At 41.6% G+C, this 26,788-nt stretch overlaps 1 protein-coding gene across 2 annotated transcripts in view; it reads right to left on the bottom strand.

Moving 5' to 3' along the window:
• The window catches only part of TMPRSS7 (transmembrane serine protease 7), a 36,883-nt gene extending 11,523 nt beyond the window's left edge, over nt 1-25,360 (bottom strand). Inside the window, exons 1-11 of one of the 2 annotated variants that reach the window (XM_045088362.1) lie at nt 25,313-25,360; nt 23,391-23,598; nt 19,894-20,024; nt 17,546-17,613; nt 16,186-16,379; nt 15,174-15,212; nt 14,008-14,236; nt 12,565-12,695; nt 10,601-10,713; nt 4,662-4,768; nt 1,255-1,391 (exon numbers count right to left, since the gene is read on the bottom strand). In XM_045088362.1, the coding sequence (XP_044944297.1) occupies nt 1,255-1,391; nt 4,662-4,768; nt 10,601-10,713; nt 12,565-12,695; nt 14,008-14,236; nt 15,174-15,212; nt 16,186-16,379; nt 17,546-17,613; nt 19,894-20,024; nt 23,391-23,598; nt 25,313-25,360 (1,405 nt within the window). Of the gene's footprint in view, nt 1-1,254; nt 1,392-4,661; nt 4,769-10,600; nt 10,714-12,564; nt 12,696-14,007; nt 14,237-15,173; nt 15,213-16,185; nt 16,380-17,545; nt 17,614-19,893; nt 20,025-23,390; nt 23,599-25,312 lie in introns of those variants that run through there. The other variant, XM_045088363.1, reaches the window with a different exon arrangement.
• Nucleotides 25,361-26,788: the final 1,428 nt, after the last annotated feature.

Genomic DNA, 26,788 nt, shown 5'->3' with positions numbered 1-26,788 from the left:
ATCTGAATGTTGGTGGGCCTCACTAATTCTTATGTTGAAATCCTAGTGCCCAATGTGATGATACTAGGAAGAAGGGCCTTAGGAAGGGAATTAGGTGATGAAGGCAGAGGCCCCATGAATAAGATCAATGTCCTTATAAAAGAGGCCCCACAGAGCTCCCTCAGCCTCCTCTACCATGTGAGAATAGAAGTCTGCGACCCAGAGAGAGCCCTCACCTGACCATGCTAGCATCCCGATCTCTGACATCCAGCCTCTAGAACTATGAGAAATAAGTTTCTGTTCTTTATAAGCTATCCGGTCTAGAGTACTCTGTTAGAGTAGCTGGACAGACTAAGATACTCCCCTTGTGCAAAAGAATGGGGGGAAATGCATGGTCTGGTCAACCCCTATCTCCCTGGCACACAACGGAGAGGGTAGGTTTGTAGAAAATATTCATGTTTGAAAAAACAATTGAAAATAAGACGACTCACTATTTACCTGTTATTCTTGCTGGAAATTGTAATATTCTGATATTCAGAAGTATGATAGCCCAGATCCAGAAGCAAGTATATTGGCAAAGAAGGAAGGTTCTAAATGAGCTTTCTCTCAAGTCTTATCCTCATGGAGTGGTTAACCCTTACTTTTCCCCTTTTAAAATGGGCCAAGAGTTTCCTGAGTCAATATCTAGTCTCTCCAGCTCTGAAGACTTCCCCCAAACACTGCTGACTAGCTCCTGGCCATTGTCCCCGTGGTTCTCAGTGTGGAGAGTAACATTTTGAGGCCTGCTGTTTGAACTCTCCTTGACCAACCAACTCTCCCTATGGGTCATGGGCTGAAGTGAATCACAACAGTTGTCCTCTGATCCACCAAATATTCATATAAACATCAAAAGTTCAAAGACTTAAGAGTAGCAGGGACAATAAATCAAGAAATGGGTCTGTCCCATATAGCATAAGAATAACATAAGAAACAATTTCTCAATTGTAACAGAGAATTATGTCATTTCTTCTACAATTTAAATGATAGTAGTAATAAATACATAAGTTTGTGTCTTATTGATTATGTATTTTGTTTATATTATGTGTATTTATAATATATTCATTTACACATTAGTAGTAACGAAGCAGAAAAAAATCTGTTTTTATTCCTTAATTTCTTAAGTTTCTTAAGTTTAGTTTAGTTTAATTTATAAATTTATTAAGTTTAGAGTTACGAAGTATGAGACTCTGTTTAACCATTTATTAGAGTTTTCTAAAAAGCTAATTCCAGGCTTACGTTGACTAATGTTGTAACTTCCATATTCCACCAGAAGTGGCTGGTCAGAAAGCCTTGAACTGCACTGCAGCTGAATGCGAGCGAGCGGACTAGGCACACGGAAAATCGTCTGGTGATCCATGTACGAGCCACAGTACCTAAGGAGGCGAGAGTCAGGGAAGAAGCGTGGATGAGGCTCAGTCCACGCATCCCTATTGACAGTGAACACACAGACACTTTGGCACTTTGGGCTTTATAAGCAGAGATGCTCACCGCAGAGCTAACGGTAGTTCTCCAACGTATGCTTAAGTGACTGAGTAACTTCTGTCGCCTCAATTTCCTACTCTGCTAAATACAACAGCAGTACTCTTGACTGTTATCTAGTATTCTCCTCACCAATACTTGTAATCAGAAGAAATATGGGTCCTCTCTTTCTTTCTGTGTAAATAACCATATAACGAGAAATGCCTGCTTTTGCCCACAAACCTCGCCACGGATCAGAGTGGAATCCGTGAGCTCAGGATGAAAATATGGAAAGAACCCAGCAATAGTTAAAGTAAAACACAACGATATTTTTTTTTTTTTTCAAATGAAATTGAAAACCGATGTGCACTTTGGGGCTTGTCCTTGGTAGAATTTCAAAATAACAATGTCTGCCCACAATATTTCCTCACCTTGATTTTTCTTACTTCTTGTACCTATGAGCAGATGCCCCTCCTGTTAGTAATTCTTACGATATGAGTACTGTGGTTAGTAGAACATGAAATATTACTGTGCTCTCTGGGGGCCCATGGTAAGTTAGGTCTCTGCCCTGAGTTGGCAAAGCTCTTCCCAGAGTGAAACCTGCAAGGTCTCAAAGGGAAACAGCAAGCACACGGGCTGAGGAGGGACATCCTCCACTGGAGTCTGTGAATGCCAATCGCTTCTCACCCCCAAGGCCCTTGAGCTGGAGTTTAGAGGGGAACAGTAAGGAAGGGGGCATAGTGGTGGCTAATGGAACTAAAATTTAAAAAAAAAAAAAAAAAAGTGAGAAATTAGAGAAACCAGCAAGAGTTGGTTTACAGATACAGACACATGACAGGTAAGAAAACCGAGAAGTCGGGGCGCCTGGGTGGCTCAGTGGGTTAAGCCTCTGCCTTTGGTTCAGGTCATGATCGCAGGGTCCTGGGATAGAGCCCCACATGGGGCTCTCTGCTCAGCAGGGAGCCTGCTTCCCTGCTCTCTCTGCCTGCCTCTCCGCCTACTTGTGATCTCTCTCTCTCTGTGTCAAATAAATAAATAAAATCTTTAAAAAAAAAAAAAAGAAAGAAAGATAGAAAAGAAAACTGAGAATTTAAATAGGTGAAGTAAAGAGTTCAAGTTCAAAGTAGTGAGAAAGTAGAAGAAGGATTAGGACTCAAGTCTGTTGATACTAAGCCCTAGAACTTTCTAGGGCACCAACAGCTTTCCTGTCAGGAACTTTGCTCTGCAGAACTTCCTAGGAAGGACATCCATTCCTTCAAGGCTTATAGGCTGCCTTCTAGCTGCTCTGAGTTCGCACACCCCATCCTCACCTCCTCTGAACTCACGAGCCCTGGGCTTCCTTGTGCCAGCATTACCTTTTCCTACTTCCCCATTATGCCTTTACGCAGCTTTTCAGCAAGGTATCAGAAATTAGTTCAGTTAGATTCCTTCCTTTTTAGATGAAAATAACTGGTAATGGAAAGGGCTGTCATTTTAAATCCTAAGGGCACAACTAGCATCAAAAGAATCTGATAGGATTTCTCCCAGCCGGCAAGACAGAGGGAAGAGCTGGCCCTCTGGAAAAAGTATTTAGGGCAGAGAGCTCTTCTGGTATTGATTGCTTGGGAGAAGATCTTGTTCATACTTTGGCAGGAACACTCCATGGGTGGTGGGGGTTGTTACTTAGGACAAAAAAGAAATAGTATCATATTTTACAAAAGAATTGTAAAGATTTGTTTTCTGGACCTCTAATGAAATACCAGAATGCAATATTCTTAAAACTTGAAGAGGAAGCACATTCCATAGTATTTACCCATCCAATGTCATTTCCAAAGAAATTTTTTTTAATACAGTTGACGTATAATGTTACATTCATTTCAAGTACACAAAATAGTGATTCAACAACTTTATCGAAAATAATCATATTAATTATAATAATGGTTAATATTTTTTTGGTATGTAGTATGCATTATTCAATTGAATGCTTAGCAAAAAAAAAAAAAAAAAAAAATCCCTCCTTATCTCATTTACAGGCTGAAAATCAAAGAGATTAAATTATTTGTCCTAGTTAATACAGCTACTGAATGACAGAGCTAGAATTTGAACCCAGGTATTCTGCCTCCTACATAATAGACCCTGATTCAAAAGTACTCCCAAAAGAAGTATAATCCACGTCTTAATAATGGATGTAAGGATGGTCATAAATCAGGTAGGATTTATCCCAGTGAAGACAGAACCAGTGACCACTTTAGCTCGTAATCCGAGAGCCTAAAGGAAATGAAAGAAGGTTGTTCAGGAAAATCATTTAGAAAAGGAAAGCCTCATTCATGGATTAACAATGAGCACAAAATTAGCAGGTAAATTCCTTAGGCTAACTTCACAAAAAATAATCTTGCCTCAAAGTAAACATCGAAGCTATTCTGCTATAAAGACAGGACATTCTATATTTTTTTAAAAAGATTTTATTTATTTACTTGACAGAGATCACAAGCAGGCAGAGAGAGAGAGAGAGAGAGAGAAGAAAGTAGGCTCCCTGCCTAGCAGAGAGCCCGATGTGGAATTTGATCCCAGGTCCCTGAGATCACGACCTGAGCCAAAGGCAGAGAGGCTTAACCCACTGAGCCACCCAGATGCCCAGGACATTCTATATTTTTTATTACAAGATCTATTACAACTTCAGAAGCAAATAAAGAATAAAAACCACTACAGGACAAATGAAAGGCGAGAGTGAAGAGCTCCTCGGTCAGTACAGGAAGCTCAGTCATCTAGATTTCTCTCATCAACCTCAACCCATGTCCCAGCCCCAGGATTCAGCCAGGCCAGTGTAGCCTCTCCTCCTGCAAAGAACTGGCTAAAGGTTTCTACCTTTCCTATCACCAAGATTTCTATTTACTATTTCCTCCAGGGCTGCATGGTTTGAAAGACTTCATCTGCCAAGCTATTTTCGTAAAATGTATAGTATATACACCCATAGCCCAGCAGCAAGGAGCAAGGAGCCAAGGACTTGGGAGTCATAAGACATGGATTTGAATCCTGGCTTAATCACATATGACTGAGTGACCTTGAGCAAGTTCTTAGCCTCTATACCCTTCTATTTCCATTTCTGTAAGTAGTAAACTGCAAACTCTTTGGGAACAAGGAATCCAAGGCTTTGAACTTCTGGGTCAGGCCTTTCATCAGATTCCTTAAATCCAGAACCCACTTACATGTGCTCATTAATTTCCCACCATCCATGGTCACAGCCTTTTGCACTCTTCTTGGTTATTGAATAGTTATGGAATTTCAGTGCTATGCCAAGGGTTGAGAGGGAAGTCTGTGAAAAACAAACATAAGCCAGAAAAATGTTTCAGTTGAAGGACACATTTCAGGCTGATTCCTCATTCACAGCTCATTCCCTTGACTTGCTGTTCTCGGGGCATTTTATTCTTTGTGCCCTGTGGCTTCTGGTGGGGTAGACCCAGCTCCCCTCCCCCAACACACCGAAATAATAGAGAGGGTGGCCCGTTCCCAGGGAGACGCTGTTAGGTCCCAGTTTCAGTGAGCTGGGTGACTTGGGACACATTAGATTGTCCCTAGGTGTCGGTTTCCTCCTTGTAAATGAGCTTGAAAACACCCCTTTGTTAATGAGTGCACACAGTTTCCTCCTTTGCTGACAATAACAACATAGTTTATTTAAAGCACTACTCAGTTTATTTAAATAAAGGAGAAATGAATCAGCGTCCTCTTCATATCCAACCTGGGTATTCCTGAAGGCAGCCACTGAGTCACTCCTAGGTCTGCCCAGACAGGATCAAACAAGAAAAGAGGCTGCCTGTACAGCACCTATGTGAGAGCATATGTGTGCACGTGCACACACACACACACACACACACACACAGCTTACCTTTTGACAACATTGTATGACATACACATACATTATGTTTGTGATGTCATGATTTTAGGGGTTTTTTTTAAAGATTTTATTTGTTTATTTGACAGACAGAGATCACAAGAAGGCAGAGAGGCAGACAGAGAGAGAAGGGGAAGCAGGCTCCCCACTGAGCAGAGAGCCCTATGGAGGGGGGGACCCTGAGATCATGACCTAAGCCTAAGGCAGAGGCTTAACCCACTGAGCCACCCAGGCACTCCACAAATTTAGTTTTAATTTTCACTTTGTCCCAGAAATTATTTAGAGAGAGTTGACACATTTCCTGTGAGTGGAATTTTTGTTCACCCGCTCTCAAGCTTTCTAATTCTATACTAATTAGATAAGAGATTATCCATTGCGTGTATGGCTTTTTAATGTTTTTATTTATTAAGGATTTTGATATGATCGGGTATGTGACCCCTCCCTCCAAGATCATTTGAAAGAAAAGGGTAATGTATGTGTGTGTGGTATACTATCCCTCATTGCTGTAGTTATTGTCCCACTACCTGTGTCAGGAACCAACGGAAAGGAACTAAAATCCCTCAGTTAAGCATTGTCCATTTCTCTTTGTATTTCCTATAGGTTTTGATTTATGAGTATTAATGGCATGTCCTTTGGTACATAAATAATTATCAGAAACCTTCACGTGGTTCACCCTCTTTATCATCAAATCACCTTTCATTTCTCACCCAGTGTTGTTGCCCTAGTGTTGATTTCCACTTTGTTGAGTGCTAAGGTTCTGATCCCAGCTTTCTTTTTGTTTATGTCTGGTATGATATTGCCCATCCTTTTACTTTCAGCTTTTTTTTTTTTTACTTTCACTTTTTATGCTGCCATCTTTTGTAAATAATATACAATTAAGTTATAATTATAGTTTTAAGATATTGAATCAATTTGTGATTCAATACTGTTGACTTTTTGTTTAAGAGATGGATTTTACCCATTGATTTTTTTATTGCTCTGGTATTTGGTTTTTTTAGAGATGTCATCAAATTTGATGTTACAATTTCTTTGTGTGTATGTAATTCTTTCTAACATGGACTTAAATACAGCAGCCCTCCTCTCTCAACCTGTCTTCGAGAGGGAATGAATCAGGTTACTTATGTCTCTCATTTAAACATCACAACAACTCTGTTAGGAAGGTAGTATGAGTCCAATTTTATAGAAGAAATCAAAACTAACCAAAAATAAGTGACATGCCCAACGTTACTCTGCATTTCCCTGAAGGCCACGTGGTGGCCATAGTGTGTCATGACACCTGAAAATGGACAGTGAGGGCTTAAGAGGAGCCAGACTTGGTAAAAACCAAGGGTTCCTGAGGGCACAGAGTGACTTTTTTCCCCAGTCTTGTTATCTAACTTTTATTTCACATTTAAAAAAATAATGCCAAAGGATAGTGAACATCTTGAGTGATCACTGTAATTTTATAGCTTAAGGACATATTCCAATGCAGTTCTCCTTAGGAAGCTTATGTAGGCATTTTCACTGTGTTCCATCATTCCAAAGTAAAACAGATTTAAGTGCATCACTGCCCGCCCAATCTACACAGCCCCAATTAAGTTCCTTTGCACACCAGATTCTACTGACATAGATTCGCACACAAATCTACATTTGTGGCCAGATTGGCCAAGATGCACTACTGATATTAACCAGCGTGACCAGTGGGGTCAGGAGGTGCAGATCCACAAAGCATTGTGAAGTGTTTTGTTCAACAAATGAACAAAAATGGAAAACCACTACGTATGCTCTTTCCTTCTATGTCCTGTATTCTCTGTTCCCACTGCCCAATCCGTGCCGTTGCTTTGGGAACTTTTACCAAGTAAGGGGGAGGATTTCTCCTGATCTGGACCTGCTCTGTTGAAATATTTCTCTAGTCAGTGGTAGCAACAGGATGCAGGACAAGTTTTATGCATGTCCCTTCTCAAGCACGAGTGGTTATGTACATACAGCTCAACCCATCTCCAATGGGCACTGGAGACTGCTCTGTTGAAATATTTCTCTAGTCAGTGGTAGCAACAGGATGCAGGACAAGTTTTATGCATGTCCCTTCTCAAGCACGAGTGGTTATGTACATACAGCTCAACCCATCTCCAATGGGCACTGGAAACTTCGGTGTTTCATGTTTGCCAGGGAAGCAAGGAAGACCCATTTCCAAAGTGATAATGAGGAGGGGAATTGACATGGCCCACAGTAATCTCGCGTGCATCGTTTCCACCTAAACTGGTGGGTGCTAACTTGATGGCATCAGTGATAAAACAATCCAAAACCCCACTCTATGTTTCTCTTCTGAGATCGCATCCCAAAATATGTTAGTTGGAAAACAAAAAGAATGAAGAAAGAGGGAGGTAAATATTCAACTAAGTATCGTGACGAAACATAGGGAAACTGAACATCTTTAGGAACCGGGAAAAGGAGGGGGGGGTACGGGATTTGCTCATAGAGAGAAGCTTGATTCCTTTGAATGCTGCCTGGGTCACTTTCTATTTGAGTAGCCTCTGGCCAATGGCTTGCCCCAGCTCTATTTCCCCGCTTATAAAATGTGACAAGTTTCTCTCCTATATCACAGGCATGCTTTAAGAGCAAATAAAAATGTGTGTCTGAAACAAACAGGTGACATGTTCTAAGCCTCAGTACTCTTTTACACTTTTTCTTGTTTCACCACACTTCTTCCCCTGCAGTCTGTAAGCTCCAAGAGAGCAAGGACTTTACCCTATGGTTATGCACCTGAAACTGACATTCCGTAAACATTTGTTTATTCTTGGGAGAAAAATCACAGGGACTTCAAGTTGGAGCGGGAGTTAATCCTTCTCAGATAAATGAGACCATAAAAACTCAGCTGAAAGGGAGTCTGCAAAAGGGACTGATACTTGGAAATCAGACTAGGCACTAAGAAAGACTAAGGATGATAGAAATCAACTCTTGTGTATAAAAGGTTTTATCATGCCTTGAGCTGATATTTTTTATCACTTAAGTCATTCTTCTCAGTTGTTTGTAATAAGTTCAAAGCTACTTTACAGGTCACCTTTTTTTTTTTTTTTTTAAAAAGATTTTATTTATTTATTTGACAGAGAGACACAGCAAGAGAGGGAACACAAGCAGGGGGACTGGGAGAGAGAGAAGCAAGCTTCCGGTCAGCAGGGAGCCCAATAGCGGCTTGATCCTAGGACTCTGGGATCATGACCTGAGCCGAAGGCAGACGCTTAACGACTGAGCCACCCAGGCGCCCCGACCTACAGGTGATAATTTTTTTAACATAATTTCCATTTGCAGAAATATGCTATCACGCAATTTTAGGTGGCTGTTCAAAGCTGTCAGAGAAAAGGACAGCTTTATTTAACATCCACACTGAAGGGGACCAACCTTGACCTCTGGGAAATGGTGTGTTACCGAAGTCTGTCCCCAATATTTCCAGTCTGTCTCCCATCTCCCATTCTCACTCCCTCAGTGGTGTGCTTTTTCGCTTTATAAAGAGTTCTTTTTACTCAGCTTTTCTAACCCTTGACCCCTAGTGAAACAGAATCTGATATTCTTTTTTACATCCTGACTAGAACAATGTTTAGGGATCTTCACATTAGGTCTTATGGATTACCATGGAATCGGTGTTTATTTTACCTCAAAGAAACTTCAAACATTTGACAGAACTTCAGGGAAGGGGTCAATCTTGTTCTGGCTGTCATAGAGAAGATACACTTGCTTTTTGGAGAGATAGAAGAGACAGATTTGATGTCTCTCTTTTTCCTTCCCCAACTCATGAGTGACCTGAGGCACTGAGATTCTGCTGCCCTGAGGCATTAAGAACTGGTGGTGGACAAGAGTCCAGAAGCTTTGGGTTTTAATTATTTTGGAAATGTTTTCAACCTTGATGAAAAAAAATAATTTAAGGATGTATGCCATCAGGGAAGGAAACTAAGTACACATATGAATATAATAAAATTATTTAAAATATTTAGCTGTTAGGGTGCCCAGGTGGCTCGGTTGGTTGAGCGACTGCCTTTGGCTCAGGTCATGATCCTGGAATCCCAGGATCGAGTCCCGCATCGGGCTCCTTACTCGGTGGGGAGTCTGCTCCTGCTGACCTCTCTCCTCTCATGCTCTGTCTCTCTCTCTCTCAAATAAATAAATAAAATATTTTTAAAAATAAAAAATAAAATATTTAATTCTTTGTGTACAAACAACACAGGCAGCAAACATGCTCCTGCCTCGGCCTTTGCCTCAGCTGTTCCCTTTGGCTGCAACACTGTGATTCTAGGGATGCATAGGGTTAGTTCCCTCATGTCTCTCAGGTTTCTGTGCAAATGCCAGCTTGTCGGTAAGGTTTCCCCTGGCCGTTCTATTTAAGGTAACAAATTCCTCACATCCTAGCCTTCATACTCCAGACTGCCCACTCAGCTCCAGAGCCTCCTTCCCTGGTTTGTTCTTCTCCATAGCACTGTACCACCATGTACCATACTCTACATATATTTGTTCATTTGTCACCTGTCTCCGCCTCTTATATGGTTAAGCCCCATGAGAGCAGAGCTCTCCTGCGTGTGCGTCAGATATCATGGATCCCAGTGTCTAGAATACAGCCAGACACACAGTGGGCATTTAATAATAACATGTTGAATTAATGCAAACACTAAACTTCTTGTCACTTACATCTAATTGCTATGCCTCACAAAAATCATTTTATACATACATGCTGAAAGAGCCTTGCCCTACGTCCCTCCACAGGACACTACAGTTAGAAAAGAAGAACAGTTATAGACTAAAACTTTAAAGAAAAAAAAAAAAAAAAGGAACTCTGTTAGGGACCAGATAGAGATGTATATATTTTATATAAATTTGCAAAACTTGGTTTGCTTATATAAGTGAAATATATGTTGCCTAATTCAATGTATTCTTTCTTTATTATTCTTATGGTGATGCTGATAGTGAAATAATTAAAAATTAATAAGTGAGCTCTATCATATTAAAATAAAAAACTGTTTGATCCCATAACAGTATCTTTGCATTTTTTAATACAGATGAAAAAAATAACAATTGGAAAAATAAGCCTATCGGCAAAGAACAGTTAATTTATGGGCAGATAGTTGAAATTACAAGGACCTTTCATGGTCTAGGAAATGTATTTGATTAAGGCTTAAATGTTAAAAAATTAACTCACATTCTTTTTGTAGTAAAAATAAAGGTAATTAAAAATAGATTCTAAACACAAGATAACAATATTTTTCTAAAGTAGTGGTAAAACTAGGCTACCTGAAATTTCCAGGTACACTTGCACTTTGGAGGATAGTAGCTTGGGTAATATGGACTTGAAATTTTCCCTTCAAAGCCAGTGATTTCTTTGATCAATACTGTGTTTTCACACTCTGAAAAAAATATCCAGTAACACACAATGATTTGCAGTTGTGAGATTATGGGAAATGCATTGCATATATTTCTTTAACTACAAAAGCACACTCCTTAATCATCAAACTTATATACTTTTTGAAACTTAAACCAGTTTTTCCAAAAAGAAACAGCACCCTATAGATATATAGCTAAACTTCTTATTTAAATTCTATATTTCTTTTCAATCACATTTTGACTACAGATCTATAGGATGCTATTACTCTCTTTAAAAACATAGCTCAAATATATTTTTAAAGCTTCTAAGCCTATTTGTTCTCATTAGTGTATATTTGTTGTTGAAGAAAAATACTCAGTTTACATAACATGTTCTGTTTAAATAAAACAATCTAAACATCTATTTTTACTGTAGGGGCATCCTTCTGCTAAAATGTAATTTCCTTTATCTATTTTGTTTGCTGTTTTCCCTATCACCTGGAATCATTCCTAGCATATAGTACAAGCTCAATAAATGTTTGTTCACAAATTCCACTGCAATACTTCCGAGCTAATCGTATTTTTAATCTTTGGAGTTAGAGATAATTTTCAACTCAACAAAATCTCAAATAGCTTGTTCAGTTTGGCTAGATAAGTCAACTTTGTATTTAGTTTTGTAATAATTTGACCAAACAAACCTATCAAAATGAGCCACTGCCTTAAAATGTAGGTGGACTTATGAAGCTCTGACCATCTAACTTAAGCCAGCTCCACTGCCCTCCTCACCCATCTCTCATTCTGATCCTTTGACCTTGTCAGGGCTCATAAAGAAGGTACAAAAAGACTAGACTTTCAGTGAAGGCTCACTTTTGTTTTGTTTTACTTCGCCAACCCAAGTCAAAAAGAGAAGAGGGAAAGGAAGCTAGGTCACTTTTTGCTCACTCTCTGACCTAGGAAAACCCATCAAATCTCTGGGTTTTACTTGCCGTGCACTTTCTAGGATGGCATTCACACGTATTGCTATCAACGAGAATTCACGGAAGACAGCCAACTGTAGTGTGCTAGGTCCTGCACTGTTATCACGGAGCTGCGAATGTGCCTTTCTCTGGGGCTGTGACAGGGTCTTTTCCAGCAGCTTCTGCCCTTTGCCACCTGGCTTCCTGCCAGACCCTGCCCATAGGGGGCGCTGCAGGAACACTAGAACCCCGGAGGAGGAAGAATGGGGCTTCCTGCGGTTCTGTTTCCTCTTCCCGGGACAGTCCCCCGAGCAATCCTCCTTCCTTCCCTTTTCTCCCCTCATTCTTTCCCACTTTCCCCCCCACTCTCTCCCGCCCCTCTCCGCGCCGCTACACTTTCTTCCTGTAGCACAGCTGAACCCTGTTAGCAGTTTTCCCAACTTGCGTTTTATTGCATCTTCCTCAAACATACAGCCCAGGCTGTCTGGCCACCCCTCCTCGAAGGTCTGGGTCCCACGTCCGTGAACACCCGCCCCTGAACTCTGAGACACTGGCCCCAGCTGAGCAGCCACCCCCCCCCTCCCCTCCGCCAGGGGTCTGAGTTTCAGACATTATAAATTGTCAGCCTTGTCACCGATTTCCTTTGTGCCCCCTAGAACTACAGGGGGTAGTTGCTTCCTACAAGTATTACACCCAGAACACCTTAGGTTTTCTTTCTGCCTTTTGAGTGACCTAGCTGACACCTCCATGCCAAGTTAACAGTTGTTCACATCAATGTTCGCAGTTTAAATAATACAATCTCTCTCCTCTGAGTGGACCCTGAGTCAAAGTCCCTGACTAATAGGACTGGTTTTACAACACAGCCTCAGGAGAGATAAGACTGGACTATGATAACAGATATTTTTCAAGGTGACTTTTTTTCAATTAAGAAAGACTTACGTTCTTCTGGAATGACCTCGAAAAATGCCCGGATTCCTGATAGACTCCGTATCTGAGGAGACTTAAATGACACCAGCATGAGATTATTTGTGGAGACGAAGGACATTACCATTCTTGTGGGTTCACAAATTCTGAAACCAGACAACAAAACAAAAGTCCATGAGTAATAACAGGTTATTGAGCAGTGAGCCTCCTCCTACCACTAATTCCAGCCATCTCCCGGGCCATCCACACAGTTCTTGTTAGGCACACTCCACCAGCCAGATCTTCAGCTGCCACAGGGCACAACAGAGGGGAGGTGATAAAGATATAGAAACTTTTGCCGGGGAACTATCAGAGAATCCTCCTGGATGGCTGTCACTGGACACCCCCCCCCCCCGTGAGATGTAGCAAGGCATAGGCAACTACTGAAACGGCTACTACGGTCCTGAGTTCTGGCCTCAGGAAAACTGGGTTCAAAACTCAGCTCCATCACTTAACTGGCTGAAAGAGCCTGAGCAGTCAAGGAACTAATCTTCAAAGATGCCAACTCCCCGATTATGAAAGGGTGGTAGTACCAAGAGTCTATTCCTCACAGCACTGGGGTGAGGATTAAGTGTGATAATAGCAAAGTATGTCTGGAAGGATGAAAAAAAATAATAACTGAGGAATCAGAGCCAGTGACCAACTTGTGTTTCACTGTAACCATTAAGTACTGTTGAAATTTCTAGTAATGCATATTCATCACCAAAATATACATACGTAGAACACAGCTGCATACATATATAAGCACTATTAAAAATAATAATTCATGTGCCTTTTTAGCACAGTAACAAATACTAAATTTTTAATAAATTATAACTATCATTATTAAATCATCAAGATAATACTTAATAAGCACTCACAAAAAGATGTCTGCTAGTAAGTAAAAAATATTAGGGTATGAATATATATGTGTGTGTGTAATTACGTATATATATATAGGAATGAAAATATTTGTGCAAAAACATAACAGACAGTTGTTCTAGGTAATGGGATTGTGAAATATTGATCTTGTTTTTCTCTGTTCACTTTCACAATGAACACAGTCTTATCTTTATAATAAGGGAGAAATTTTAATTGCTTTACTAATGGTGTGCAATCATCAGAAGATTTATTCTCACACGCTAATGAAACAGTAGATTTCATTGCGGTTGCAATAAAAGCAAAATTAAACAGAAGAGTCAGCTAGATTTCAGAAATATTGGCTGACCTTCCTGCTATACTGATTTTGACCCTTGTATGCAGCAAGTAAACAGCGAACTTTGTGTCCCATAGGCTCTGGCTCATCCAGGGGATACTAAATAAGGCATGGGTCAGTTCTTTGATCTCATGAGCGCACACGAAAATTGTTTTAAAAATCTAAGGGAAACAAGATACGGCCCAAGAGAGACACTGTAAAAAAGTCTTTACTAGCCAGAGTACCTATACAAGATGGTGCTCCGGATTGGCAAAAGGGAGTCATAAATGGTCAGGGAGTCAGTGACACAGTTGTCAGCTTCAATCTGGACGGACTCTATTGAGAGACGAATCAGATAGCCCACGATCGCCACCAGCTTGAAGTGATACATCAGCCTCCCTGAGGTTGCAGAAATCTCCACAGGGTAGCGGAGAGACAGATGATCTGCATAGAAGTACTGAGAGCAGCCTTTGTCTGTGGAGACAGCACTTTGTTTTGTTTTAGGAACTTTTTAAAAAAAATTTATTTTTAAAGATTTTATTTGTCAGAGAGAATAAGAGAGAGAGAGAGAATGAGAGCAAGCAGGAGCCAGCAGGCAGAGGGAGAAGCAGGCTCTCAGTGGAGCAAGGAGTTCGATGGGACTCGATCCCAGCAGCCTGGGATCATGACCTGAGTGGAAGGCAGGCGTAGACATTTAACTGAGTGAGCCCCCCAGGTGTCCCAGGAATGACTTTTCTAGATATCTTTATAAAGAATAAGGACCAAAGAGTTCATATGGAGGACGTCTGCTGTTTTTGACAGCCTGGAATCTGCTCCCCTCTCTTCTGGTAACAGCACCAAGACTTCACTTTGAGAAACTACCCCTATCCTACCTGTATGGTTTGCTTGGGGTTAAACTCACCTCTACGACCAGAGACGGCACATGACCCAGACTGGCCAATCAGAGTAAAAGAAGCTGGTTCATGAATGGGCAGGCCAGCCAATCTGAGGCACTAAGTTCAGCTCCAGAACTTCTGAAAAAATTCTGGAAATTTGTGTGGGCTTTTTTTTTTTTTTTTCTACTATTGTGGCTACTGGTAAATTCTAAGCTAGGATCTACTGGTTGCCATTCATGACACTGAGTTAGAAGAATACACTCGAAGCTTCCACAGGGAAAAGCAAGGATGCAGAGTTCTGATGATACTTTATTTTGCAACCTGGCCCCAAACATGCCTGAAGACAGCACATTCCATGTATGTCCCAGTTATAAGAGCCAATCACGTTTCTTCTGGGCTTAAGCCAGTTCAAGTGTATTTCTGTCACAGGCAACTGAAAGAGCATTACCAAATACCATCATTTGAAAAAGAAAACTACAGCCAAAAAAGATACTGATTTGGAGACAGGATAAGAGAAACTGCATGTCATACTTTACCAGATCCTATGGTTGAAGAATAATCTGACCGAAGCCCAGCTGCATTGAAAAAACATGGGGAAAAGATACTGTCAGTTCCAGCATTCCATTTGGTTGGAATTTTGCTTAGTGAAAATTCCTTTCAGTCAAGCAATTCATCATTTCTGGGATTTGCTTTAAAATGATCCAGGGAGGGTAGGGAAGTTGTCTTTGTATTTCAAGAGCAAGTGGGATGGCCATGAGTTCATAGTTGTTGAAGCTGAATAAAGGGTATATGAGAGTTCATGGCACTATGCTCTTTACTCTTCTTGATGCTTGAAATTGTCCATAGTGACACATTTTAAATATCTTTAAGGGTAAAAAGCAACCAAAGAAATATAATAATAATTAGTCCTAGATCTGAAATAGTATTCGTGGTGCAGACTTTTCCACTAGAGATATTTCATTCATTCATTACTTACCAGCCTCATACTACTACATTACATGCCTGGCATATAAAATTTAATATGATTAATATGATTGTAATAAGATTTTAATTTACATTTTAATGATTTGATATGATTTAAATCAAGAGAGAAAGCATAGTTTTGGGGTCACACAATTAAAGTATTTTACTGGCAAATCAAACTATGAAGTTTGCATTTTGGCAGAGCTACTCAACAAGCCATTGTGGAACACTGGGCAGCACTCTGTAGCACAGTTGTAGTTCTGTCTGGACAAGGGAAAAGACAAGATAAGCTTCAGCAAAATTCTCTCTTCTTCAGGACTCGGAGACTTACTTTAAAGATTCATGAATTAAATATAGGGCAGGGGACACTTGAAAAATTCAATCTCACATATATTTTGAACCCACTTCTATTGCCCAGTCATTGTATATAAAACATTTAGCAATTTCCTTTATCAACATCCTCAGCTAATCCTGTTTCACTGGGATTGTGGAAAGAATACTTTATTATAATATTGACTGTGTTTAATGGCAGTTTCAGGAGTGCTGCAGGAAGGAATGAATGAAGAAGAATTACCCAACAATCACCATTTAGTACCACAGAGTCCATGTCAACAGCCAGGCCCTGCAAGCTCCCCACAGAGGTTCGGTTTATGATGCTCGTCTGGATGGAGTCCTTCAAAATGGCAGCCACACAGTCCTCACAGAAGATATGGCCCTTGGCATTTGGTATGACAAACACAATCCAAAAGTGGACAAGGAGGCCACCTTTGTTGTTGCCACTATAGGAAAAAAAAAAAAAAAAAAAAGAGGAATGTTCAGGTATATGTCTTAGGAAGTGGACTCTCATAGAAAGCCAGTGACGCAACTGAATGATTCAAGGTAAGACAGTGAGGACATCCTTCAACTTCCAAAATTTCTTCTTTAAGAAGTCACTGATTCCTTTTGTGGGAACTGGGAAGGGAAAGCATCATAGTATGTGTCTTGCTGTGTTGGGTTTTCATCTAGAATCATTCGTGTATAGTTGCATTTCCCTGGAAAATACACTATTTTTATGGATATCAGAGATTCACTTCTATTACAAATAAAACCAACTACAATTTTTGACACTTTACCATGTCCAGACACAGTGCTAAATTCTGCTTTGTCCCACTTAATCTTATGAGGAAAGTCCTATTATTGCAGTTTTACAGAAAAGGAAGTCAAGATCAACTACAACTGAAAATCATATGGCTAGTAAGTAGCAAATCCTGGAATCCAGTCCAACTTGGTTTTCAGCCAAACCCTGGAGCAAGAGCTCTAAGTGCACAAATACTGTCATGTTTTATGAAAAACAAACCTTAAGTGTTCTATGGTAAATAATGCAGGAAAGAGAAAGTAAACAATCTGTTCTACTCCCAGACTTCTTAATGTCTTTGGTATGCCAAAGCAAATTGTGAGTCTCAGCAGATACGTAGGAAGTGGGGGGACATGGCACACAGTTTGAGAAATAAGTTTTAATAAAACAAATCAATTAAAAATTCATAAATTTTTAAATTTTATTTATGAATTTAAAATTCATAAAAATTATTTGACCATGAGATCCTTTATTTCCTCAGAAATTCTCCAGTGATCAGTTTTTAGCTGAACATATTTTGAAAAATCCTGCACTGTGTTTTGATTTTACCCCCACCCAATGGTAGCCATGTTTGTGGCCATTGTGGCCAGGAGCATTAATATGGAGGGGCCCAGGACCCCAGCTGTGGGGAAAGGACAGGTTTTAGCAGATGCAGAGAAAAACTCAGCATGACAGCAAGGGAGAGTTGGGTCGCCAGTTGTGGTAAAACGTATTAACCCAAAGCCGCCCCCAGGAAGTTACTGGAGAATGGTCATAGCTGAGCCCTTCCACAGCCTTGAGAGGAATTTACAGAAGTAAACACAGACGTCCAAAGCAAGGGACATACATTACCTGACATCTGCAACGACAGACTGCTTGTAAAATTTAGAGAAGGCAGATGTTGTATAAACCAGGTTTACCTAAAAAAGAAAAAAAAAAAACAAGGTTTCTGAAGTCTTTCACATTGGCTTCATCTCATGGTACCTAGCATGCTGTGGGTCCAAACAGCTAGCCAGGAGAAAAGCAGGGCTCTGGCTGAAGCCTCCAGAGCTGAGTTACCTACTGTCCCTGGGCTCTCTATGAAGAATAATCAGTTACCTTCATTCATTCACTGCTGTCTTGAAACATCCTAATTAAGCTTAACTTCTGTATTCTGCCTAATCCAAAGGTTAATTATCTCCTCAATTAATAAGTCAAACTCCTTTAAGTACATTTTCAAAGTACTTGACCTAACCTCTTTTCTAGCGATGCCCTCTAGAAAATGTATATTCTTAAGGACACATTGCCGTCCGCGCCACTAGGGGGCAGGCGGTGCCTTCCGCCGGGTCCGGGCTCTCTCGAGGGAAACCCCCAGCCCTTTTACAACGCCGGAGTTGGAGCCAGAAGAGACCTACTTCAGTGTACCTTCCGGGCCCTTCCTTAGCATTTCTAACGCCAGGCTGGGTCTCTGCGAAATCTCCTGCTCCTGTGTTCCCCTTCCTACCTAATGGCAAAGTCACCCTCCTAATTGTGAGGCTTAAATTCACTGTGCAGCACGGAACGTGTTATCGAAAACCGCTGAGCCCTCCCCCCCTTTGTGTTTCTTCTTCTTCTTTTTCTCTTTCTCTCTTTTTCTTTCTCTCTTTTCTCTCTCTCTTTCTCTTATTCTCTTTTCCTGCCTCCCTCCCTTCCTTCCCTCCCTCCTTGCTTCAGGATCTTAGGACTAATTCAAGGAATAAGTGATACACAGGAAAGGTGAAAGCTTTAGCCACCTAGCCCGTGTGGGGGTGGCCTTCAGGAAGTAGGAGTCACCTGCCCGCTGTTTTCGCTCGCCCTCTCGCGCACACGGCCTTTCCCCAGTCTACAGGGCAGGGCGCCTGTCCTGGTAGTAGGGGCGCCCCTGTGTAGGGCACCCTCTCCGTTACTGCGCAGATACAAACTGGCAGCAGCTTTGTGGTGGGTTATGTATATCAAGAACCGTGAATAGATTATTGTATACACTTTTAGGGGATCAGTTAAGGAGGTCATCACGGATATACACAATCTACGGAGCAGTTTCGTGTAGCATTACCCGTAGGAGCAACAGACGGCTTGACTATGCAACAGGAAGGGATTGACTCTGCCATGTACAACGACGTGGGTGGGACTAGAGGGTCGAGGGTATGACGCTAAGCGAAGCAAGTCAGTCAGAGAACACAAATACCATATGATTTCACTCCTATGTGGAATTGAAGATACAAAACATGAACATAAGGGAAGGAAAAATAAAATCAGAGAGGAAGGCAAACCGCAAAAGACTCTTAATTGTAGGAAACAAAGTGAGGGTTGCTGGAGAGGAGGGGGTGGGGGGATGGGGTAACTGGGGGATGAACTTTAAGGAGGCATTTGATGTAAGGAGCCCTGGGTATTGTATGAAACTGATGAGTCACTAAATTCTACCCCTGGAACTAATAATACCCTATATGTTAACCAAATTGAATTTAAATTAAAAAAATATTTAAAGGGATTGGCTAACTTTGTAGCTATTAAAACTCACATTTTTTTAAAGAATGTTCTTGCATAGAAACATGTGACCTAATGTTAAGAGGAAAAATTCAGATTATAAATCTGAACATCTACGAATATTCCAATATTGTGCTGTCTCTGTGGCCCAGAATAAAAAGGGCTCTATCTCTGCAGATGATGTTAAAGAAAATTTTATTGTTCCTTTTTGTAGTTTTCTGAATTTTATAATTTTTTATGGTGAAATACATATTAGATCTATAAAGAAAGTTTTTATTTTGGGTTTTTTTTTTTAAGTAAAGAGATTCCAGTATATTGAGGTTGATATAAATGTGTACAGCTCCTAGAATTAAGCAGTATGATTATAACTTTAGTTCTGGAAGGCATTTTAAAGATCAACGGATCCAATTCCTTTATTTTACAGATGAGAAAAACGAGCTCAGAGAGCTCTTGCTTTCACTTTCAGCAATAAATAAAATACATGAGTAAACAAATTAAATTAAATTAATTAACAATTCTATCAAATAAGCAATTACAGCCAAGATGAGCTAAATTCCACATTCCCTCTGACTACTTCCTTGATCCTCCCTGCTCACCTGGGAGCACAGATACCTTGTGACCCCTCCACCCCAAACCCTCACCCCCTAACCCCACTCTCCCCAGCTTCCCATACAACCCTCCCTCCCTCCACCCCCCCCCAACACCCTCCATCATCTCACCACTTGCTGCACAGTCTGTGCCACTGACAGAAATTCCCTGGACTCTTTCTGTCGGTATTCAGGAAGAAACTCAATGTTGGTGATGCGAAACATCCCAACAAAGTAAAAAGCATCTCTGCTTTCTGTCTTACCTGTAAGACAGGAGAGAAAGCGGGTAAGGGACTCTTCCCTCTGTGTGGCAGTGACGCACTGTCTGATATATGTCAGCATCAAGCTCCTCAAATGTTTGTGTCATTTATTTACTTATTTTAAAGATTACATTTATGTATTTGTCAGAGAGAGTGGGCAAGCACAAGCAGGTGAAGCTCTAGACAGACAGAGAAGCAGGCTCCGCGCTGAGCAAGGAGCCCGATGTGAGACTCGATCCCAGGACCTTGGGATCATGACCTGAGCTGAAGGCAGCTGCTTAACCCACTGAGCCACCCAGGTATCCCTGTTCAAATGGCTTTATTGGACAGCTACATGTGTTCCTGGCTCATAGCCTGGGAAGGCTCTAAATGAAGTTAATAACAGCACTTCCATTATCAGTAGATCACCATTTCTCTTAGGATAGTCTGTTCTCTCTACTGACTCCTGGTAAATACTTCTGAGCGAGACTAAAAGGTAAAAGATAGAACTTGTTGACTTTATACACATGCTAGAGTCACTAAGGGACCAAAAAGAGGATATGCAGTTTCCATGGATCCTGAGTCTGAAGACAGTAAGGAGGTAAGAAATGTCTACTCTGAGGTCAAGTGAGCATAGTGGGGGAGAAGGGAAAGGCCCTCTGGCTGATGGTCACTGAGCTCCTGGGGGCTCGTCCTTATCTGACCTGTGAGGTTGATATGCAGGATGCTGGGCGAGTCTTCAGCTCTGTGCAATACATGGAGAATTCATTCTTCCTCTGAGCCACAAAGCCTGGTTCTCAGCCCAGTGTCAGGTCACTCGTACTTAAATACTCTGCACGGTGAGGACCATGGGATTCGGTGTCAGGTCTGCCCAGAAACCACTGATGACGTGACACAAGCAAGAACACTGCTGTGTCTGACTTGCCTTAGAGCACCTGACTATAGCTTGGGGAACTGTTGCGGGGGCGGGGGGATGGGATTAGGGGCTCTTCTTTCTGCCTTTCGTTTTTGTTACCACAGTTCTTACTCCTCGGCGGTACCCTTCGCCTGGCTCCCGCGGCCGTGGTACATTTCTCCCCTTTGATGTATGTCCCACTATATCCATAACTTCTGTCTGTATGTCTGTCCTTTAAGAGTAACAGTAACTTCTTTTTGTCCCTCAGTATCTTTCGTAGCTCTGAAGCTCAATAAATGTTTGAGGGAAGAAAGAGAGAGAAGAGTGGCAGAGGAAGAAAGGGAGAAATTTTCTCTGCTAGGGTAATGCCCAACATTGAATTAGGCTGAATTAGGAAGAAGGGGCACCTAGGGGAGTGACAGGAAGCCTCCCCCTTCATGTGAGCCATCCAGGGTCACAGTAGCCCCATGGGGGGAGTGAGGCTGTGTAGGTGTGGGGGAGGGGCACATTGGCAGAAGGCCTGAGCTGATGGGCTAGATTTGTCTGTTCAAGCTATGCGACCTTGGATGGATCCCCTTGACTCACTACCCTCCCAAATAAAACAATGTTTGTTTTCATTTCTGATTTTCAAGGAACTGCTTCTTAGATTTTTGTTGTCGTTGTTACAGACTCTAAAATTTGAGTGAAAGCCATGCCTTCTATCTAGAAGCTCACACAGTCTTCCTGCATCAGTAAATACTCAAGGGTCCGGATAACAACAACACAAGTGAGATCCATTTACCCTCGAACTAGATTACGTTTACCCAGCTCTTCAGCTCAGCCCAACGTACAATAATCTGCATGGTCACAATATTGTTGTTTGTTGAACAGTTCTCGGTTGTTCACATCTTTTGCTTATACTGCTCCATCTTCCTGAAACGTCCTTCTCTGATTTTTCACACAGACAACAGACTGCTTCTACACAGTGATGTCCCAAATCTTTACAGAAAGATGCTAAGGACATTCAAATTTATCAGGGGAGGGACGGCAGAGAACCGATGGGAAATAAGTTGGTTTGTTCTGGGTTGGGATTGTGTTTTGTGTTTCTTTTAATTGCCTGTTTACTTGACTTCCTTCCCTAGCCTTCAAGCTCCTTCAAGATACAGATTCTGTCTGCTCTCCAGCTCTGCGTCCATGCTGTTCACAGGATGCAGCTCATAGTGGGCATATCAAGATATGAAAGAAATAAATTTTGAACCACCAGTTCATGAAGCCTTCCCTGGACCCTATTCCTGGGCAGATTAGATGCCTCTCTTCTGTGATTACAAAGTAATTGCTTCAGCAAAAAAAATAAGATATTAAAAAAAATTAAAAATCAACTTGCATCCCCTCTCCAGCACTGAACTGAGTTTTCTGAAAATGGAAAACGCGTCTGTGAGCTTTCTGAAGGTAGGAGATATATCTTGGTATGTCTGATGTCTTACATTATGCCTTGCAAATGTTAAGTAATCTGTGTGTATGTGTGTGTATATATACATACGTATATATTTACGTATATATATGTGTGTATATATACACACACACACATATATATATATATCTCCTGAACTGTTTAATACAATATTCATTCATCCTTTGCCTATAAATCCTGCCTCACAACCAATTTTTAATATCCTTGAGAGTACATGTATCTTGTATCAAACATATTAACATGTACGGGTTGGAAGTTGAGCGTCAGCCACCAAATGCTATAGGTACTGAGCGGCATGGGTAAGTACTCTTTAAGAAGAAGCTTAGTCAGAACTCCTGTTCAAGGGGCACCTGGGTCTCTCAGTGGGTTAAAGCCTCTGCCTTCAGCTCAGGTCATGATCTCAGGGTCCTGGGATTGAGCCCCGCATCGGGGCTCTCTGCTCAGCAGGGAACCTGCTTCCCCCTCTCTCTCTGCCTGCCTCTCTGCCTACTTGTGATCTCTGCCTGTCAAATAAATAAATAAAATTAAAAAAAAAAAAAAAAAAGAACTCCTGTCCAAAAGGATCAGTCAGATAGACCAAAGCATAACCAATCAGCTTGACAAAAGCATAAACACTGCGGAGAGAAAGATGCATGAGTAAAAGGAAGCTCGGGAGCTGGAAATGTGAGGTTGCCTAGAAACCAGCAGTGGGTGGGATGAGGAAATGAAACAACTGAGAATCCCATTCACTTCTTAAAGCTAAAAATGCATTACATTTCTGAACTTACCCAAAGCTCCTGAGCGCCTCCGCAGCTCTTGTCGTTCTATCCCCCATCCCTGCTCCTCCTGCCCTCCCGTGGCAAGAAAGCAGTGGTGGTAAAAGAAGGAATGGCAAGGACAATTCTGCTTTCTTCCTCCCTAAATCCTCCACAGTCTGGGGAGTGGCTACCGGTCAGGGAACTTGGGAAATTCTCTCCGACATACCCCAGGCAGCTGGGGCACGCAGTGCCGATGCTGATACCACAGGACAAAGCCTAGCCCCAAAAGAACACGGGTTTTCACTCACTGATGTAGAGCCACAGAAGTGTCCAGGCTATGACTGCGAGGATGAAGAGAAATACGGTGAAGACAATGATTTTGTTTTGGACATTCCAGAAGGGAGCTTTCTTCTTGGAAGGCTTCTTGGGTTTGGCTTTGCTGATGGGTTTTCGAGGTGCTCGTCTACCTGGCAGCTTCCCGTGGGCACTGACCACCTGAACTGAGATATTGGATATCTAAAAAAAAAAGAGAGAGAGAGAGGGAGGGAGAGAGAATAAAAAAAGAGAGAAGATAAGAAAGAAAAGAAAGGAAAGAAAGGGCGAGAAGAGAAGAGAAAAAACAGTCTAGAACTCATGTGGACTGGAGTCACCCAGTCAGGAGAATCTTAGTGCTAAAAGGCCTCAAAATATCAGTCTACATCATCAATACAAGTGTAAAAATGACTTCCATTAAATCATGTAATTGAGAAAAATCAGACATTATATGAACCCCAGTGAATTATTCATTGTCTGAATCCTAGATCCTCTCCTCAAACTCTCCAGTTCCACTAAGTAGATGCTGTAAAGGATGGACCCGAATTCCCTGGAGGGTGGCCCAGAGGACCTGAAGGTCAGGAGGTCAGGAGTCTAGAAGAGTCCTCTCATGTGCACCCAGCTCACTGTGGGAATAGGTGGGTGTTTCACGTATTTGTATTATGTTGCCTTTCTCCCACCATCAATTTCTTCTGTCTGAGGCAGGACTGAAAATAAGAATATAAGTGAGTGCCTTATAGAAACGAATTGATTTCTCACTTATGGCTTCCTGACTGGGTGCTAGAGGAAAAAAAGTTGACATTCCGGTTTTCGTGCAAGGCTGTGGAATAGAACCAGGGCTTCCTGTGTGTACATAAGACAGCCAGTGTGCTGGTCAGGGACTCAGCATCTCAATGGCAAAAGAAAGAATTATTTAAAAATAAAGAATGAAATAGAAGACTCGGAAAATTATTGGTTTTAGCATATGGATCTGCGAAGTATCCTGTGCAAGAGGAAAAAATGCATTATTTAATTGTTTCCCTCCTCTTTTTTTTTTTTTTTCTCCTCTACCCTCTGTCATCTGATGCTGTGAATCCTTTAATAATGTATGCAAGAGTTTAGCTTCTTTGAAGGAGAGATTTATACATGTCAGGGTAACTAAACTCCAGTGATGAAATAACTTTTAACCACACATTCCTTTAAAGGCAACAATCTAGCACACCAGTTCCAAAGAGATCATCTCTCTTTTGAGTGCTCTTAAAGAGTTCTCTCATTCTCTTATACTCTCCCTCACTCTTCCATTCAAAGTCCATGTCTTTAATCCTACCAGTTAATGGGATAATATGTGGCCAAGTATATTCTGAATTATTCATGGCCCCCTCATTCTCTTTGCCAAACACCCTTGTCCACCCCTGGAGTGAAATGTAGCTTATATCCCTCCCGGTGAAACTGAACTAGACCAAGCTTCATTGAATGGGATGTCCTGCAGGTTTGAGGCTGGTGTTTCTCCAGAGAATAACATTCTCTTGCAGGACGAGCTATGGTGCCAAATTATTTTCAAATATTTGCCCAAAGAAGTCAAAAAGGGAAACACACAGAAATGCTGGCTCGTGTAGGACTGACAAGGCCAAGGTTGGGTCCTTCGGGGAAGGAACACATTATAGGCCGTTTCAGTTAGCACTGATTAAATTTTAAAATGGAATTTGTATAGAGATCAGTACAATTTCCCTGGAGTTTTAGAAAAACAGTTGCAAATCAATTGCCAAGTACAGCACTTTGAAACAAGCTCACATCGGTCAAAATCCATTAAGTACTGTAAGAAGATCAAGTATGTTATTGCTGGCTTTATTTGCATAAAGTCACATAGTCTCATTTTACTAACCAGGTCGCCAATAAATGGCATTCAAGCAAGAGAGAAGGCTTCCCATGCTGTACTTACGCTCACATCCGCAGGTTTGGATGAAACGTCAGTGTTTTCTTTGTCCATTGTTAGGTTTTCCCTGTGTGAGCACAGTGGGGTCTCAAAGCTAGTTTTTATCCTCTCACATTCTCTCTTGAGAATGGGTGGCTGCGTTCAGGCTAGCTTTCAGAGGGAAGGAATCAATTTACCTCCACCCGTCCAGTTCAGAAACTGAAGCTCCCTCATTACTATATAGTGAGCGTTAAAGGGACCTCGCACCCCAACTTGGCACCCCAAACCATAGGCTTCTTGACATAACTCCTTACCAGTCAGGCCCTCAGAGCAGAGCCTCAAAGCAAGATCATCTCAGGGACACCTGCAACAATCTGAAAATATTTACAAGTCTTTAAAATATTGCCTCTCAGTTTTAAAAGTAATAAGAGATGAAAAGTTAAATCAAATGTTTAAAAATTTTTTTTTACCGGTATCTTCTAAAGAATTTACTAAGAGATCCTGTTCTTTAGAAATCTCCACAGCATTTCTCCTGCTTGGATCCTGGAAGGTTCCAGAAGCCTCGCTCTCTGACTCTGCTCGTGACCGTGCAGCTACAGGCTCTGAAAATCCCCATTCAAGGGGAATTTTTCTTTTTTTCTCCCCGGTCCTGCAGTCCTCTGTCAACATGGGCCTTTTCTGGTGAGAAGGCCCTGCCCTCGTCTCCCTCATTCCTGCCCACACCAGCCTGAATTAGGCTCAAGGGTGGGAAGTGGGGAATCAAGAGGGGCGCTGTCCTTAGCAGGCAGGGGAGGAAAAGGCCAGGCTTGCTCACGCGTTTCATAGCTCGTCCCTGTGACACAAACAGGCTTTCCTGTGAGCACAAAGCATTAATGGAAAGCAGATCAATGGCCCTTTAGATGAGAAGCACTGCTCCAGACACAATCTCCGGCCTCACTCAAGGGCCATTTGTAAGAAAGCACACGAGAAACTGCCGACAGAAAGTGGTCAAATGTTAGTCAGGTGAGGACAGAATGACACACAAACTATGTCATGTACTAATTCATTTCCTGGCTTTGTAATTTATTAATAACACTGATGAAATAACTAATAATGCTTTAGGCTTTATAAGATGGGGAAATCCAAAAATAAAGCTCTGTGTAATTGTCCCTCTTTTCTGTATTATTTCCCTTATTTCTAGAACTACTCCGTCCACCTGTATAAGTAAGCTCCATGTCCTCAGCAGTGGCCACTGACAAAGACTCTCTCTTTGAAAATCAGCCCTGAGACAGGCTCCTCTGAGCCCTCTTGTTGACGAGGCCTCATCCCTTGGCCCTATCCTCAGTCTACCCAGCCCAGCTGTAGCAAGAACGCTGCTGTGAGTTTAGTGAGAATTCCTTCTGCCCCACAACCTTGACATCTGATCACCCTTGATACCCGATCAAGGTCCTCATCCCCCACCCTTGACGTGTAAATCCTTGGCCTGCCTTCAGTGAGAATCTCCCTACCCTGATGTCTTCTCAG

Source organism: Mustela putorius, unplaced genomic scaffold (genome assembly GCF_011764305.1).
Source record: "Mustela putorius furo isolate JIRA1106 unplaced genomic scaffold, ASM1176430v1.1 tig00003834_pilon_pilon_pilon, whole genome shotgun sequence".
Lineage (NCBI taxonomy): Eukaryota > Metazoa > Chordata > Mammalia > Carnivora > Mustelidae > Mustela > Mustela putorius.
Note: the sequence above shows the minus strand (reverse complement) of the source record. Positions and strands in the feature narration are given on the sequence as shown.